The sequence below is a fragment of the Talpa europaea genome (assembly GCF_964194135.1).
Source record: "Talpa europaea genome assembly, chromosome: 10".
Classification (NCBI taxonomy): domain Eukaryota; kingdom Metazoa; phylum Chordata; class Mammalia; order Eulipotyphla; family Talpidae; genus Talpa; species Talpa europaea.
The window spans coordinates 35,622,526-35,641,238 of record NC_140077.1 but is presented as its reverse complement, the minus strand read 5'-3'; the positions used below and the strand labels follow the sequence as shown (position 1 = coordinate 35,641,238).

At 45.5% G+C, this 18,713-nt stretch overlaps 1 protein-coding gene across 3 annotated transcripts in view; it reads left to right on the top strand.

Annotated features, from left to right (window-relative positions):
- The window catches only part of SH2D4B (SH2 domain containing 4B), a gene marked incomplete at both ends in the record, with an annotated part of 66,503 nt that overhangs the window by 25,713 nt on the left and 22,077 nt on the right, over positions 1-18,713 (top strand). For 2 of the 3 annotated variants that reach the window (XM_084245789.1, XM_084245790.1), the window contains 3 exons: positions 317-464; positions 13,051-13,267; positions 17,360-17,484. In XM_084245789.1, the coding sequence (XP_084101915.1) occupies positions 317-464; positions 13,051-13,267; positions 17,360-17,484 (490 nt within the window). Of the gene's footprint in view, positions 1-316; positions 465-13,050; positions 13,268-17,356; positions 17,485-18,713 lie in introns of all 3 variants that reach the window. The other variant, XM_084245788.1, reaches the window with a different exon arrangement.

Genomic DNA, 18,713 nt, shown 5'->3' with positions numbered 1-18,713 from the left:
GGCCTGGCACTGCTCCTCTCCCTCTGCACTTCCTTTCCATTTTCCCCCAAAATGGAAGTGTGGTCAAGGTTTGCCCAGAATCCTCATATTTGTGAAGGAAGCACTAGAGTTTACAAGTCATTCCACATATTTCAACTCTGGTCCTTGTGGCAGCTGAGTGGATGTGACTGCTGCCATAGCACAAGTGTAGACACTGAAACTTGAAAGGCCACCCCCTGGGCACCTCACCTGAAACAGCACAGGCCGCGTGCCGCAGGCCTCACAGGCACTTCTTTCTCGTGGCCTCTAATGTCATTCTGTCCCCATGATATTTTAGAGGAAAGAAGAAGAGGAGAGGAAGCGAGGAGAAGAGCAGATTCGCCTCCAGGAAGAGCAGAGGGCGAAGGAACTCTACTGGACCCTGAAGCAGGCCCAGCTGCAGAGCCACGCCAGCGAGAAGGAGGAGCAAGAATGGGCAGAGCAGCGTGAGTAGGGCTGTTCCTTGGTGGCCAGGAGACAGTCTGCTTCCCCACTGGCTGTCCTCTCACACTGATTTGAACTCACTCATCATTCTAGCTCAGCCCAGAGCCTTTAGTCATGGCCAAGCATGTGTGCAATCCTGCCGAGGACCCAGAGGCTAAGGGCTCCCACTTGAGCTTCCATGCCTGCTGGGGAGATTTCTTACACTAAAGAGTAAAAGCCTACATTTACTACTCTCTCAGGGTAGAGTAAGTTTTCGGTTTCCTGGCTCTGTGTTAAGTCCTAGGGATTATGGTCCTCATCTTGGAAGGACTCACAGGCTAGGTAGGAGCTAGACTCGCAGGCTAAGGGCTTCGACAGAGAATGTTCCATATACTGTTGAAGCATAAAGTAGCTACGTGGTGTTATCAAGTGAGGCTTGCTGGTGGCACGGGGCTAAGAGAAGCTCAGAGGCAGGAGTGGTGCTCTAGGTAGGCGGGTTCACTCATCACATGAGGGATGGGTGTGCTTGGGAAGGTGGCGATGTATGGACTGGCTCTAAAGTTTGGAGAGTGTCAAGATGGTGAGCAGTCAGGTGGGAAAGGGGAAGTGGGACCAAGATTGAAGGGTACTTGCATTCTCAGGATCTGCTTTGTCAGGTGTGGGGGGACATGTCGACATGGAAATGACTGGCAGGCAGGGATCCTCACAGATTCCACCTGCAGGAAGCAGGTTGTCTGATTTTGGGGGTATGATTGTTTATAGTTTTTCTTTTGTTCCTTACTATTTTTGTGGCATCAGTTGTAATGTCTCCTCTATCATTCTTGATTTTACATCCTGAAGGTTTGTCAATTTTGTTCATAATTTCAAAAAAACAATTCTCAGTTTCATTGATCTTTTCTATTGTTTTTCTAGTCTCTATTTCATTTATATTGTAACAGGGTGGTCCCCAGGAAAGGGGGAGGTTCCAGGTTTCCTGCCTCACTCAAGGGAGGGTGGAGTTGAGCAGGGAGAGAAGAAACTGCAGAGGAGACTGAGGAAGGAGGAAGCAGGGTGGAGTCAGAAGGAGACCTGGAGGAGGTGCATGGAGCCGAGAGACACATGAAGAAATTGCACTTGCCTTTTGGTCGTGGACTGGGTGACACAGATGTGGGTGAGAGACCCGTGGGGAGGTGATAATGGTGGTTTTTGTCTTGATTTTGATTTTGCTCTTTTCCTTCCAGACTTGTCTGGTGGTTTCTGACCCTTTCCTGTGGGTCCCCACTGGAAGATGCTTTAGACTTGTGGCAGGCTTTGGGGCCTTGCTCTGGGCCAATCCTGCTTGGGTGGACTTTTACCCACGTGGGGACAGGTAACTTTGGGTACTTGATTTAGAAACTGTATTCTTTGCCTTTCCTGTATTGTTTCCTAATTGTATTAAAGTTCCTTCTCATTATATTCTCATGTTTTGTGTTGATGTGGCAGATGGCAGAACCTATTTAGAGCAGGCAGGTTTGTGGGGTCTGGGGTGGCCCTCTCCCTGCCCTATAGCAATTTCAGTGCTGATCTTTTTTCTTTTCTTTTTTCATTTGGTGCTAACTTTGGCCTTAGTTTGTTCTTCTAGTTCTTTGAGGTATAAAGTTAGGTTGTTTATTTGAGATCTTTTTCCTTTCTGTTGGTATTATTACTATAAACTTCCTTCTTAGAACAGATTTTGCTTTTTGGCATGTTGCATTTCTATTTTCATCTATCTCAAGATCATTTTTGATTTCCCTTTTGATTTCTTCTTGACCCATTGGTTGTTCAGGAGTGTGTTTAATTTCCACACACTTGTGAATTATCCAGTTTTCTTTTTGGTATTGATTTATAGTTTCAAGCCATTGTGATAAAAAATGATACATTGTGATCTAAAAAGAATCTTGATATGATTTCAATTTTCTTAAATTTTAATTCTTGCTTTGTGGCCTAGTATATGATATGGCCTGGAAAATGTTCCATGTGTGTTTACGAAGATTAGGTTTCTCCTGCTATTGAGTGGAATGTTTTGTGCATGTCTGTTAGGTCCAATTAGTCTAAAGTGCAGTTATGTTGAATGCTTCCTTATTGATTTTCTAAATGGATGATCTATTATTAAAAGTGGGACACTCATGTCTCCTCCTTTTATTGCATTGTTGTTTCTCCCTTCAGATATGTGAATATTTGCTTTTGTATATTTAATTGCTCTAATGTTGACTGCATGTAAATTTATGATTATTATATTTTCTTAATAAATTGACACATTTAGTATTATATAATGATATTCTATTCTTGTTACTATTTTTGACTTAGTGTCTAGTTGTCTGATATAAGTTTAGTTTTCTCTGCTTGCATTTGGTTTTCGCTTGCATGAAAATTATTTTTCCATCCAAGAAGGGAGAACGTTTGGAATGGTCCTGTGGAGAAAATGGCATTTGGTTTAGAAAAGTAGAGAGAGGTAAAGACGGCAAAGAAGAGCATATCACAGAGGGAACAGCACTGAGCAAAGGCAAGAGCATGTGTGCAAACATATACATGATTTGAATGCTGCAGCCTGGGGTTCATGGCGGGCATGAAAATGAGGCTAGAAAGATAAGATGGGGGAAGAGGTAAACAAGAATTCACTCATTTAAATTCAGAATGGATGAAGAGAGAGCTCAACAAAGAAGTCAGGGCAAAGGTTTATTTATTTAAATTACATTTATTGAGGTATTGATTTACAACACTGTGTATGATTTAGCTGTATAGGTTCACACCTCTACAAATGTGTGTTATCACACCACATCCACCCCCAAAGCACCAATAATCTTCTACCATAGTCCACTGAGTCCTCTCCCACCTTCACTCTCTGCTACCCACGTCAGAGGTTTATATGAAAAAGTAGTGAACACAGTGAGTTCACAGGAGTCCCCTGTAGGGCAGAGAAGGAGGTGGAACTGGGCATCTTGTCTTAGACGCACTGACCAGTGTGGACTTGAGCAACTTCTCACTCAGACTGTCGTTCAGTTAGTGTCCCTTGTTGTTGTTGTTTTTTTTTTTTGTAGCTCCACGACAAGATGGAAAGTTATGGGCTGGGCTGGTGTTTTGTTAGAGCTGGAGAATGGAAATTATCTGGCCCAGGTGCTGCCTGATTGCTAATTAATGTACTGTGTGGCAACTGAAAATGGAAAGACCTCCAAAAAAACAGAGAAAAGATGTGATAATTCAAGTCTCGAGATTTTGGTTCTTCATTTTATGCTTTCCTAAAGAATGATGAGCTAAACTCTGGAACCTGTCATTCAAATCCAGCAAAGCCATTCTGCACTCAATTAATTTAATGTGAAAGATAGAGTGGGCCATTAATCTCCCAGGGAACAGCAGTTTTTGATAAAACACCTAAATTAAATTCTCCAACTTAGAAGAAAAGGGAATTGTTCCCTTTAGTATCACTTGAATACAGAGTTAGTTATTCAGTTCAAACAGCAGAGCACATGCTGGCTTCAGAGAAGCTCTGAATAGATCAGGCAGAAATTAATTTAGTAACTTCTCAACTGTGAACTTAGAATGTGGAGGTAGGTAACATCATGTTGCCCAGAGGTTTAGAGATGAGCCAGCAAGACTTGGTAAATGCCATTATTTACAAAAATTGGACCTTTCTTAATTGTCGCTGTTATTTAGTTAAAATGTGAACAGCGTTTTGCAGTTTCCAGACAGACTTGTGTTTCCTCCCCAGCTTCTGGAACTGTATAATTTCTGGTTGTGACCCCAACCCACAATCTGTGCCCTAGTTGTTGAGTCCCTCACCTGCTTGTTGTCCTGACTGAGCACAGAAATGTGCACTCAGACCCAGAAGGGGCCCAGTTATGTTGGTCCCATTCTCTTCTCTCTTAGAAGGGAGTGTGCTCTGGAGTGTGAGTTTAATGTCAGTGGTTCTGAGATGCTGTGGTCAGGCAGAATTTCTAGGGCTTGTAGAGACGGGGTATGGTCTCAAGGCGGGAGCCACAGAAGCGAACTTGGGGCTGCAAGAGTAGCTTGAGGGATAACACAGAAGAGAGACCTTTTATATTCCCAGGTGGGATGGGAAAGCATGTAGTTTCTCCTAGGACATGGCCAGCTTGAACTGCTCCTTAAACTCCAGGTGTGACATATTTTTGGTTTTATAACTCAGAGTAAAACTAACCGGAGACCCCCCACAGTCCTGACTCATGTCCAGGTTAGGGTTCTCTCTCCTCTTTTTTTTTTTTTTTAAGATTTATTTATTTTTATACAAGAACTGGGGTACAAGCCAGATGTGTGAGAGGGTGAGAGGATTCACCAGAGATAGAGTAGGGAACAGAACAGGCAGACTGACGAAATACATGGCTGAGGGGAGCAGCAGGCGAGATAGGAGAGGTCTGCTTCGCCATGTGGGATTCTCGTAGGCCGGCTGGGATCGAACCCGCGCTGCAGAGGCTGCAGACAGCTTTACAGTGCGGTGCTTAACCACCTACACCACCAGGAAGGCCCTCTCTCCTCTTGAACTGTTAGGAATTCCCGGGGGCTTGTCCCAAAGCAGAGTCCTTCAGAGGCTCACACTTGACCTGGAGCACATTCTGATCTTAAGCAAGCCCTGCAGTTTCTGTCACAGCCTCAGGGGCCATTAGCATTGCTATCTGGACAAGAATGGTTGGCAGGTGACCTCAGAAGCCTCAGCTTCCTGGAAAAGACCCTTTCCTTGACCTGCACTTAGCTGTTGGTAAACCTCACTTACTATATCCCTGAGGCTCATTTTAAGGGATCATGTCTTGGTGTCAAAGCTACAATTCCAGGGCGATGCCTCCTTTAGCAGTTTGTGTCACCAGAGGCTGCTATGTATGTAGATCCTGTACAATTGGAATCAATTACCATACTCTCCTGGGGTTCGAGAAGCTTCCTCTTTTCACAAAGGTTTCACTCTACCCATTTCTTTGACAAAAACTCCTGACTTTCTAACCCTAACCCTACCAATTCCATCTCTACCCATTTGTGCCTCAGTAGACCCTAATTCTTTAATATTATTATTATTATTTTCTTATTACTTAAAATTGTGTTAGTTTTAAAGTGAGGTAACATTGATTCAGAGCACTGTATATGATTTGGGGATACAGGTCTGTACCTCTTCAGATGTGTTACTACCCCACGCCCACCACAGAGGCACCTCTCATCTTCCACTATGGGCTGTGTTCCATCTCCTTCCTTTGCACCCTACCCCTTACTCTCCCCTCTGGTATCCTTGCTTCTACAGTCAGATTTCTGGGGTTTGCTTTAGTTTAGTTTTGTCTGTTCTTTTGTTCTGCTTTGCTCTATTCTGAAACCATCTGGTATTTGTCTTTCTTCTTCTGACTTATTTTGCTTAGCATAATCCCCTCCAGTTCCATTCACATTGCCACAAATGGCAAGATTTCATCTTTTTATTATAGTTGAGTATCCCATTGTGTATATATTTATACCACATCTTCTTAATCCACTCATCTATCCTTTGTCACTTAGGTTGTTTCCATAACTTGGCTATTGTAAATAGTGCTGCAGTGAATATAGGAGTGCATGTCTACCTTTCTAAAGGTAGCGTTCAAATCCACTTATCTGACAGTGAGCACAACAACAACAGATAGTATTTAATGAACTTCTACCTTGTGCCAGTATCCCTTTTATGTACTGTTTCTTTTATGTTTCAAAGCAACCCTATGGACCCCCAAATACAGACAAGGAAGCGAAGTATAGCTATGGTAATTCAAGTTGCCCAGGGTCACATGGAGCAGAGTTCAAACACATCTACATACATATTTAGGATACTCCTAAATATAGGAGTATCCACTAATTTTTAAGAACATTGTATTATTCACTTAAGAGGTATGTACAAGTTGATGTTGCTCTGAAGCATTCGTTTTCTCTGCAGGATGTGACTGGATCATCTGAATTCTATAAATGAGTCTCATCTCTCTGGGCAGAGGTAGGGAGAGGGCACAATGCACAGTATAGTCCTGGCACGTAGTAGGTCCTCAATACCACATGCTGAATGAATGTGTGCACTCTGCTGGAATGCGTCATCTAACGTGTTAAGACCCCTGCCTTCCTGCAATGACTAATCTGTCTACATTATGGGAGCCGTGTAACTGCTCACAGGGATTCTGCCAACAGGAAAACCAAGTCTTGTCATTTCTCAGTGTTAGAGGTTGGAGCATGAGTTTGGAGCACAGATAAGGACACAAGACACGTTCCAGAATAGCACGGCTGTGTCTGCAGCCCCTGGCCCAAGGATGGGACTGTCTCAATTTTCCATGGAGGGAGAACTAAGACCCAGAAAGATGAAAATGTGTCCCAGGCTGGACAGAGAGTTAGAAGCAGACTCAAGAATGATCATCAGCCCCACGCTTGGGGCAGCTGAAATCCCCAGGTTGAGGGTACCCCCCCCCAAAGTGTGGGACTCCTGGTTTCTTATTGAACAGGAGGGTTCCAGGCAGGATGATGCTGGAAAGTGAGATATCCGTCTGGAAGGTGTTCAAAGGCCTCCTCTATTCCCCTGAGAGGAGGGCAGAGCCAGATGGAGGGACCTGTGGGTGAGAGGACCTAAGACAGAGGTGGGGATGCTGCTGGCATACATTGGGCCAAGGGTGGCCTCTGACTGTGCTCCGGCCTCTTGATTCTCAGCTTAGCGCTCACTAAACCAGAATGTTAGAGAATGACTATATTAAAAACTAGTAAATATATGTAACTTAAAATCTATCATTTTAACCATGTTGAAACATATAGTTCAGTGGCATTAAGTATATTCATGTTGTTATGTGACCATCACCACCATCACACCCCAAAACTTTTTCATCTCAAACGAAAACTCTGCCCCAGTTAAATATCAATTCCTTGCTCTCTACTCCCCACCAGGCCCCAGAACTACATTCTACTTCTTTTCTATGGGCTGAACTAATGGAAGGACATGAAGTGGATGTAAGTGACATCCTGCAGCATTTGTCCTTTTTTTGTCTGGCTCATCCACTTAGCATAATGTCTTTAAGGTTTATCCATGTGTCAGAATTTCCTTCCTTTTCAAGGCTGAATGATATTCCATTATATGTCCTGTTCGTACCCTATTTTCTTTTCCTATTCATCCATGGGTAGACATTTGGGTTGTTTTCATCTTTTGGCTATTGTGCTTCATGATATGAACATGGGTGAACAAATAGTTTTGTTTGAATCATTGTTTTCAATTCTTTTGGGTACATATCCAGCAGTGGCTTTGCTGGATCCTATGGTAACTGTATTTTAAAATTTTTATGGAACTGATGTACTGTTTTCCACAGTATCTGTGCCATTTTACATTCTTATCAACAACACAAAAATTTCCCAATTTCTCCATATCCTCATTAACACTTTTCATTTTCTGTTTTTACTATTTAAATATTTATTTTATTTATTTATGCATACAAGAACTGGCTAGATGTGCAGGGGGCAGTGAGAGGTGGGGAACAGAACAGTCAGACTGACTGAAATACACTGCTGAAGGAAGCAGCAGGCGAGATAGGAGAAGTCTGCTCTGCCATGTGGGTTAGCTCCCCGACTGGGGGTTGAACTTAGGCTGCAGTGGCTGGCGATAGCTTGATAGCACTGAGACTTTAGCCCCTGTGCCACCAGGGAAGCCCACTGTTTTTATAATAACCATCATAGTGGGTGAACAGTGGTAACACATTGTGGTCGATTAATTTCTTTAATAGCTAAATTTTGCCTGTTTTTTTGAAATCCACAGTGTTCTCGTGCTCTGTTGTCTTTACTGTATTTTTGTGAGATGAGCCTCCTCATCTCTTTAACAGACGAAGACTGTAGACCCTGAAACTGAGCAGTGGGAATGTTCTCTGTGCAAGGCAGGTTCTTGCAGTGTCTGGGGGACAAGTCCCTGGGGTGTCATCTCAGCCCCATGAGGGACTGTGGGAAGAAGCAGGTGACTTGGGATGGGGACCTCACCCCTGTAGTGGATCCTCAGGCACTAGGACAGTCCAGTTCTTGCTGCCTCAGGGCAAAAGCTGTTTGTGGCTTCTAATGTGGCTCTTAGCATTAATTTTGAGTTTTCACTGAGTTAGACATTAAAAAAACAAACACAAAAACAACTCTGAGCTCCGGTTTGGCTGAGAGTGTCCTGTGAGATATTGATGGGATAAGTCTGAAGCCATCCTTGATACTAAAAAACTAAAGTCATCTTTTAAGATTTCCAAGTGTAATTTAGGGTAAACTGTTTATGCACGGATTCATAGCAAATTCCTTGTGCTTGACCGACAAGGGTGCCCCCTTCTGGAAAGATGTAGAACTGTCCATGGGTCTGTTTGGGAAATATGGGGCTTAATGAAAATAAAATTTAACATTTACCTTGGTACTTAATATATACCTGGCTTGGTTCTAAGTAATTCATATTATTAGTTCCCATAATCCTCATAACAATTTTATGAGGCAGGCACTATTATTATTTTCTTTTTATTTAAGAGGGAACAGAGGACTGGGGTGGTGAACTATGTTGTCCAGAGTCACACACGTGGAGCAAGGATCTAAGCCGGAGCAGCCTCACTCCAGACTCAGACTATGGGAGATTTAAAGGGTCAAGGTCAGCGGCCTGACTTGATAAATCTTGTCATGTTTTATAGTATTTTATATGTTTCCCTTACTCTTCATAATAATTCAGAGAGCAAGTTATTTATGTTATTTGCATATTCACAGAGGTGAGAACAGGCCTAGAGACTTCAAGGACTTTCTTAAGAAAGCTGTGTGGAGTGTTGGCAAGGATGTGGAGAAGAGGAAACCTGTGCTGAATGTAAACTGGTGCAGTCACTATGGAAAAATCTAGCAATTCCACTTCTGGGTATATATCCAAAGGAAATGGAAATAGGCTATTGAAGAGATAGGTGCATTTCCATATCAATTACTGCATTATTTAAATTAGCCAAGATATGGAAATGACTGTCATTTGTCAATGGATGAATGGCTAAAAAGGATGTATCTGTATCTGTATCTATCTCTATCTCACCTTGTGACACACACACACACATACACACACACACACACACACACAGAGAGAGAGAGAGAGAGAGAGAGAGAGAGAGAGAGAGAGGGGAATATTATTCAGCCATGAGAAAGAAGGAAACCCTGCCATTTGTGACAATATGCATTGTATGGGCCTGGAGGGCATTATGCTAAGTCAGATAAGTCAGACAGAAAGACAAAAGCCGAATGAGATCACAGACAAATGACATCTAAAAGAACCAAAAAGAGTGGAATGGTGGCTACCAGGCACTGGGGGGCATATGTGGAAGAATTGGGGAGATGCTGGTCAGAGGGTACAAACTTGCAGCTAGAAGATGAATAAGTTCTGGAGGTCTAGCCCACAGCATAGTGATTACAGTCAATGATGCTGTATTATGTTCCAAAGTTGCTGAGAGACTAGATCTTAAATATTCTCATTACAGAAAAGAAATGCTAATTATGTGACATGCTGGAGGTGTTAGCTGGTGTTGGTAAGGGTGGTAATCATATTGCAATACCCAAATGTATGAAATCAACACACACCTTTAACTTATACAATGTCAGATATTAATTATATCTCAATAATAGTAACAAAAAGAATGCGAGGATATAGAGAACAACAACAAAAAAAGCTGCTGTGGAGCTGTCCTTGAACCCGAATCCTTCCATCTGACTCCACATCCTCTTCCATAATCTGGGGGGCAGAAGGGTTGACTTGGGTGCTTGCTGCCTGTCTGCAGCCTTGGCAGCCTTCTCACCTCTGAGTGCCCTCCATGCTGTTGCCTGGCATCTCCCAGCTGACCTGGTCACCCACTCATCACGGTTGATCTGAGTCAGGAGCACAGCTGCATGGAGGGGCCTTCCAGATGGTGGGAGCTGGTGGAACCAGAGCTCAGAGTGGGAGGACCTCAGAGATCCACTGGGCTGGGGAGGTAAGAGTTGCGGGTGGGACACTTTTAAGGGCTTTACCTGCCAGGCCCAGGGGTTTGCCCTGTATCTGTGTGTGCAGTGGGAACCACTGGAGACTTTTGAGGAGGAGAATGGCAAGATTAGGGCTGGGCTTTAGGAGGGAGGCTGGGTTTCACTTTTTTTTCCTTTTATTTTCTTTTTATTTTTTTTCTTTTAAAGATTTATTTTATTTATTTATACAAGAGCTGGGGTATAGGCCAGAGGTGTGTGGGCATTAAGAGGATTCACCAGAGAGAATGGGGAGCAGAACAGGCAGATCTACTGAAACACACTGCTGAGGGGAGCAGCTGGTGAGACAGGAGAGGTCTGCTGCACCATGTGGGTAGCTCCCTGGCTGGGGATTGTCATACTGCAGTGGCTGCTGATAGCTTCATAATGCTGAGACTTAACCCTTTGCACCACCAGGGAGGCCCCTGGGTTTCACTTTTAGGTGTCCAGCGGCTCAGGGCCTCGCCTAGCTCATTTTCCAAAACTGCCTTCTTTCTGCATGCGTCTTCCTTCTGCATGCTGTCTATCACTGAGTGTTGTTGCCGCTCAGGGGCTATAAATGCCCAAAGATCATGGGCCCTGTAGGGCACAATTTTCTAGGGTTTAGTTTGTAGTCCAATGACTGCAAAGCCCACCCCCAACCTCCTTTAATCTTCTCACGACAATGCCAGGCAGGCAGCCTGATGTTCTCTGATGGGAAACTCTCAGGGAGTTGCTGGGGCAACAAACCTAGTTTTTCTCCCTCAAATGGCCTCCTCCCTCTTCTTTCTCCAGACCCAGTCAGGTGCTCCCTCTGCTATGATGGCTACAGCTTCTGTGAGGGCTGCTGCCCTTGAAATCTGACAAGACCTTCTTGGCCCCCGTTTTCACTGTGTTAGAGAGATTTACCTGTTTTATTTTCCCAGCTTGTTTCTGAGTGTCTCAAGGAAAGGATTTGGCTTTTGTTATCTTTATATCTAGCTCAGAGTCTTGCGTAGAGTTAAATACTTAGTGGGCACAGTCATCTGGGAATACGTAATACCCGCTGACCATGTCGTTGGCACGGGGATACAGCAATGGTTTAGAACAATGATCATCCCTATCTGCCCCGGGGAACACACAGCCCACTGGAGTTTCTTCATGTGACCTTCACATCCATAAACCTTCTGACAGACTCCATAGGGACAGACTCCATATTGCCTTCCTTAGATCTGGGGGATGTTATGTTTTGAGAAAGGGTGTCTGACAACACGTGAATTAGGAAAGCTTTCTTTCAGTTACCTGGTATCCTTCAAATGCTAACAGAATCCAGTCCGCTAATGATGGGTTGTAGATTCCTGCTATGTGCGCACTGAATGGAGCTGGAGTAGAAACAAAATATGGATTAGATTTTGCTCCAGGAGGGGAAGGTGGCCTATGTGGGCAGGGCAGTCAGTCACTAGTTGTGGACAGTTAGAACAAGGCTCTACAAAAGGGTTGGGTGTTATGGACAGATAAGGAGCTGACAAGATGCAACCAGACTACAAAATAATTGGTTTTAACACTAGATCTTGCCTCTAGACCAGGTTTTGTTCCCTTTCTGCATACAGAGGTCTTTTCACTGCCATGCGGCTGAGGCAGACCCTGCCTTGAGGAGCACAGAGGACAGAAGGCTGGAGGGAGGGGTATCCTGCAGTTTGTAGCCTGTGGAGTTACAGGGTTACTAAAGGGTCCTCTCCCCACCAGCCTGCAGTACTGTCAAGGCCACAGGCACCAAAGAGAAAGGGCACCAGAACTAGTTTCCAATGACTCATCCTGTGGTAGAGAAAAGGGTGGCTCCTGGCCCAGTTTGGCTGCTGTTCCAGCTAGGCAAGTCACCGTCCTTCTCAGACCTCAGTTTCCTCGTGAATAACACAAGAAGGTTTGACTGCATGGTGCAAATGCTCTTTTGATTTTCTGTAAGAAACAGCAGGGACTCTGATATCAGTTATACCTGGAAGAAAGTTTGGGATGTGGACTGGAAAGATCTGAGTGGGTTTTAGAGTCATACACTCCTGGTATCCAGTCCTGGCTTTGTATTTTATAGACTATTTAACTTTGGGCAAGTTATTTAACCTCCTGGAGCCCAAGTCTCTGATGCAGAAGTAGTGATGGGCCCTCCTCCTTGGGTGATTGATGCAAATGTCTGCAATGAGGTATTTCAGGTAAAACCTAGGGCCTGGAGCCTGGCCAGGGGGAGACTATAATAGATGTGGGTGCTATTTGGAAGTGCTTTGACAGGTGCCCTGATGCTGGGCAATGGACGCAGAGCTTGAGCGGCTGCTATGGGCTGGTCACTCCTAAGAAGAAACCTATATGAAGATGTATTTCCATCCCAAGTTTGCTTGGTCATTATGGGACAGGCCACAGCATTAGCCAGATGACCCTAAACGGCATGAGTGTCTTTACCTCTCCCATCCCTCCCTGTCCCTCTCTGTGCTCCCCTCCCACCCTTCTGTCCCCCCAGGGACAGGCTAGCCCAGAGCTGTTGGCTGGCGGGGCCTGCCATGACTTTTGGGGCTCGGAGCCTCCCTGCAACCCATTGAGTCCCTATGGATCTTGAATTCTGAGTGAGTGTCAGGGCATCTGGCCTGTGCCAGTCCCAGCTTGCTCAGTGTGCAACCTGATCTGTGGGCCTCAGCAAAGGTGCCATCTCTTCCTTTGCAGTGCGCAAGTCAAAGGCAGCCGACGAGGAGAGGAGTCGCAGAGCCCAGCGTGCCAGGGATGAGTACCGGCGCCACTCCCTCCGCGCCATCCAGAAAGGCACAGTCGCTGGCCTCAGCTCCATGTTCCAAGAGCTTGGCCAGAGCCAGGAGCAAGAGGCAAGACTCTATCACCACCTCCCTGGTCAGGGTCCACCACCACCCCTTGCCCTGCCAGCCAGGTGGGTCTGGGGGACTCCACATTCTGGGTGTGGTGAGGGTAATGCCTTGGACTGGGAGGTGAGGGGAAGAATTCTGTCTGGCTGTGCCTCTGACTTGCTGTGAAATTTGGGACAAATCATTTCTCTTTGGCAGACCTCAGTGTCCAAGTCTGTGAGTGAGACAAGAGGGGAAGGAGAGGAAATTGAAGATTTCTAATAATTGGAATTCTTCACCTTTTTGGAGTCAAAGATTCCTTTGAGAACCTAAAGAAAACTACCATTTTGTTTCCAAATGTACATAAACGCCCCAAAATGTTTGCTTATCATTTCAAGCTCCTGAAAGACCCATAGATCCCAAGTCCTCACATGGTTTAAATATGGCCCAGTGGGGCTGGTGGCTTTTTGTTGACATAGCTAGTGCTGGTGCAGCCCCACTTCTGACAACACGTGTGCAGATGAACTCTGGGTTGAATGCGGCAGCCCTTGGTCTCTGCAGGGCCTTGGCAAGGACTCTTAGGTGACAGCCTGTGATTGCCAGGACAGAGGGCAGAGGTGACTTGGAGCCTCTTCACCTTTGCCGTCCCCTAGATTTGTACCCTATCTTTGCTGAGTAACCACTACCCCCCAAGAGGGCTCAGAGGCTGGAAGAAAAGCACCTGCTCCCCCCTGAGCCTGTTAACCTGTGAAGTAGTCCATTCACTCAGTTAAGGGGTGGGGGGGGGCTGTCTGTGTTTTGCTTTGATTGGGATTTGGAATTATTCATACCTCGATCTCCCTTTCTCTGCTGTCTAGGGAGTGCTGATCCTGCCTGCATTTCTTCTATCTTTGTCATTTATATGATTCTCAAATCAGAAAGTTTACAATTAGCTATCTGGAGAAAAGACTGACCTCCATCCCTGCCTGCGTTTACTCAGTTCCTCTTCCCCCACAGGGAACTGTTGTTCTTAGAATATATTCCTTTCAGTTTTATTCTGCAATTACCAAGGTAAAATTGTGTCTCCCCCTCTTTTTTTATGCATCTTGATTTTTTTCCCATTTAACCGCATTTTGGAGGTCTTTTAATATCAATCCTTAGCTATTTAGTTATTTCATATGTTTTACAGCCACATAATATTCCACTGCATGGATGTGCTATAATTTATTTATCAAAAACTCTTTTCGGGGTCATTGGTAGTGTTTGAGATCTTTGGTTCTTACTAACAATTCCCTTAATGAATAACCTTGTAGATATTAATTTTGTACACATTAAACTCTAACCTACATGAGAGATCCTCAAATGTGGATCACTAGCCCTTGGCTAGTCAATTTACATACTGACAGGTAGTATCAGCTCGTCTTCCACAGGGGTGGTACAAATGAGCACCCTCATCCCTCAGCCTTGCCAACAGTGCATTATCAAACTTTGTATAAGAAAAAATTCTCAGTGAAAATTTAAATTTGCATTTCTCTTTATCAGTGAGATTACATATTTTGTGTATGTTTAAGGGCTGCATCTCCTTATATGTCTGTTTTTTCCCCCACCTGTGTTATTGATTTTTTCATTATATTATTGGCCTTTTCCTTATTTATTTCTAGGTACTCCATAAATATCATAAATATTAGGATTTTTTTTTAAGATTTATTTATTCATGCTTACAAGAACTGGGGTATAGGCCAGATACGCGGGAGGGTGAGAGGATCCACCAGAGACAGAGCAGGGAACAGAACAGGCAGACTGCTGAAATACACTGCTGAGGGGAGCAGCGGGCGAGACAGGAAAGGTCTACCGTGCCCTGTGGGATTCTTGCCAGCCGGCCGGGATTGAACTCGTGCTGCAGAGGCTGCGGACAGCATCACAGTGATGCGCTCAACCGCCTGCACCACCAGGGGAGGCCCAATATTAGGATCTTTTTGTTTGTAATAAAACTTTCCCCCTCAGCTTGTCATTTGTCTTTTGACTTTTGTCATGAGGTTTTCTGTCATGCAGAAATTCTTGATCTTTATGAGGTCAAATATTCTTTAATATTTCCTAGATTTGGAGACATAGCTAGAAAAATCTTCCTCCCCTTCTGCTTTTGAAAGAAACAGATAATTTGTCCTTTAGGCCCATATAACGGGATGACATGGGCTGAGGTGCGCCCTGATTCCTGGCTGCATGTAGTTGTCATAGGGGTGCAGGCGCCTCCAAAGGAGGCCCTGAGGGAGACAGAGGTCATGCAGATGGAGCGGCAGATCCAGGCACTGTGAGCGGCCACATGTCAGCGCCATCTTGTGGCTGCCCCATGGCAGCTGGTCCTGTGGTCTCACTAGTCTCTGTGCGCATAGTGCGGTGGGACTTGCACTGGCCAGCACACCCTCCTCTGGCTGTGCTGAGGGGTGGACACATGTTGCTGGTAGGAGAGAGTTCTACATGCAGGAGTGGGGCCTTTGGAGTCTCCATCTTGGTGTTTACATTCTGTGATTCGGATTCTCTCCTTAGAAACAGAGGGACAGGAGTGAATGAGTTTCCCTTGCTGTTATTTATAACCTTCTCTTGCCATGTAAGGAGAAGGAGTCCTAGACACCAGAGGCTTTTCCCCCCCATGTCCCCCCCCCCCCCCCCCCGCCAACACAGTATTTACATGGAATGCAAGTGTAAGGGAGAAGCTGGACAGAGCTCAGTGTGCTGCTTAATAAAGAGGAAAGACACCCGAGGTTACTGAGAAGGATGGCATCCTGATGGGGGATACAGTAGGCTGCAAAGCTGGCTTGGGTGGGGGGGGGGTCAAGGAAAACGAAGGAATGATGGAAGTGGGAAAAAAAAGGTGTTTAATGGTGGTTTTAAGCTCTGCAATAGGACTTCACCCTCTGCCTTCCCTAGGACATCTCTAAAATCTGCAGCCTTCCCTGCTGTGTGTATGTGTGTAAGTAGATTCATTTTAGGACAAGTAAAAATAGACCATGTGGACTCATTCTTGGGTTTGCCAGGATGCGTTGAACTCAGCATTGGGGTGTTGGTGCAGGGCAAATACAGAAACTGTGAGGGATCAGCTGCCACTGAAGTTATAAAAAACCATGACAACGCTGGTGAATTCTAGATGCCAGTCCTGTTATCAGAATGCAGTGACAAAGAAAGGATTTACCGACTTGTTGTCACTCAGTTGGAAGGTGAAAGGGCAGTGGTTCTTCAAACAGAGCCAAAGGGTTTTGCTCTGCAGATGTTGTATTTTCATACCATAAATTAATGCAATGCTACCTTACTGCATATTAATTCAACAAATGGTTGGTGCATGCTTGCCCCATGCCATGGCGCACTCAGCGTGCTTCATGTGGTGTAGCGCAAATATAATGGGTCTTATGTGGCCCAGCCTATGTGTGCCTGCCAGAACCATCTCAGACACAAAAGCAATTAAAATCTTGGCTTACTTGTGAGAAAACATCAAAAAACATCCAATTCATTACTCAGAAATTCTTCAAGCGCCCTTTTTCATTCCACTCTTAGTATCTTTGATCTCATACCCGAACCCCCATTAAAAGCCAACCAGGGCTGTGCTTCCTCTCTCCCTCCCTCTGCCTCATCCTTTTAATGTCTTGGTGGTGAATCTTGGCCATTTTCAGAGCAAATTGAGGTTCTCTGGCTGCTGCCCTGTTCACTGTCATGATTTTGCTCACAAAAGCTCAAAAATGAGCTGGCAAAGGCAGGTGTCCCTTTAGGAGGGGCGTGTGTGTGACATCGAGGGCCAAGAACAGAGCTCTCTTTAGTGGGGGATGAGGCAGGCGAGAATAGGCAGTCACATGTTAGCAGCTTAGCTCTTGTTATGTTAGGATCTTTCTTCCTGATGCTGATGTTAAGGTCCTGGCCATCCCAGAGGGAAAGTACCTGCCTTTGCTTTTGCTTAGACATTCCCCTCCTGTCCTCTTTTCCAAAAGCAAGTGACAACAGTTTTCTTTTGGGAAAAGTAATAACAGCTGGTACATTATTATCTGCAAAATGCCTTCAAGTACCTGGACTCATTTACTCCTCCCCACAGGCATGAAGGTGGACTTCATGCTTGTTCTCACAGTGGCCTGTCCCCCTCCCTGCCTTGCCCTCCCCTCCCTTTTCTTTTCCTTTTCCCTTCCCCCCTCCTCTGACTCTCCCACTCTTCTCAGCAGGACTTGGGAGCGACCACTGCGTCCTGTTTCCAGAGAAATCATAGTCCGCTGGTTTCAGGAGGAGCAGCTGCCTCGCCAAGCTGGCTTCGAGAGGAGCACCAAGTGCATCGCCCCCTGGTTCCATGGTAGGATGTCAGATCAGCTCCCCATCTCCACTGGTCTCTGGGCTTGGGAGGAGGACTGCTGTCATCAGGGAACTTTGCACCCACAAAGATGGGCACTCTTGCAGGGTTAAGGGTCAGCTTCCTGCCTCACCTGGGTGAGAGTGGAGTGGAGGGAGGGAGGCTCTATTTAGATCCTTTATTTGTTCATTGAAGGGTGAGTTTAAGGCACATGTTTTGACTTCCGTGAGCCATGTGCAGGCATGCTGAATGACCTTTATTGAGGTCCTCGGGGCCCAAGGCATGGCATGTCTGAGTAGGAGTCCAGGAGACCCAGGGTCTGGTTCTGTGAACCTGTGCTTAGCTCTTCTGGTACAGGGATGGACACCACTCTTGCCCACTGGTCTCACCTTCCAGCCTCCTTAGTGGCACCTTCTCTGTGCTCACAGGACAGTGGTCTGGTGGACATGAGCTCCTGGTGGGCGGGACTTCCATCTCGTTGTCCGTGTTGCATCCCCAGATCCTGATTTAGGCCTGGCACATGGCAACTCTTTACTGCCCCCCCACCCCCGCCATTTCTCAAATGAGTCGTTTTCTTTACTATCTCAGGCCATTGCGTTTTCTATTACCCTGCTCGCTTTTGTTCTTTCTAGCTTTTTGCATGGCTGACACAGTCTCATTTTTCATCTCAAATATCTAGAACCTTGTACCTACAGTCTCCTCCTCTTGTTTCCATTCATCTTGTTTATTTCTGTAAGAGTATTCATCCCCTTGGTATTTATCTTGTTATTTGGTTATTGCCTTGTCTCTTACCTGAAGACTAAGCCTGTGAGACTAAGCACCTCGTCCATTTTCCCTAATGCCTAAATATCCATGGGAAGAACAGATGAAGGCAGAAATGAAGTGTCAGTCTTGCTTTCCTCCATTGGACGCTGGTAGGTGTGTGAGTCCCCTTAGAGCAGAGTATTTTTTTTTTTTAAGATTTATTTATTTATACATACAAAAGCCAGGGTACAGGCCAGAGCTGCGGGAGGTGAGAGGATTCACCAGAGACAGAGTGGGGAACAGAACAGGCAGACTGACTGAAATACACTGCTGAGGGGAGCAGTGGGAGAGACAGGAGAGGTCTGCTGACCATGTGGGTAGCTCCCTGACTGGCTGGGGATTGAACTCATGCTGCGGTGGCTGCGGATAACTTCACAGTGCTGTGCTTAACCCCTTGTGCCACCTGGGACGCCTGATGAGCGAGGGTG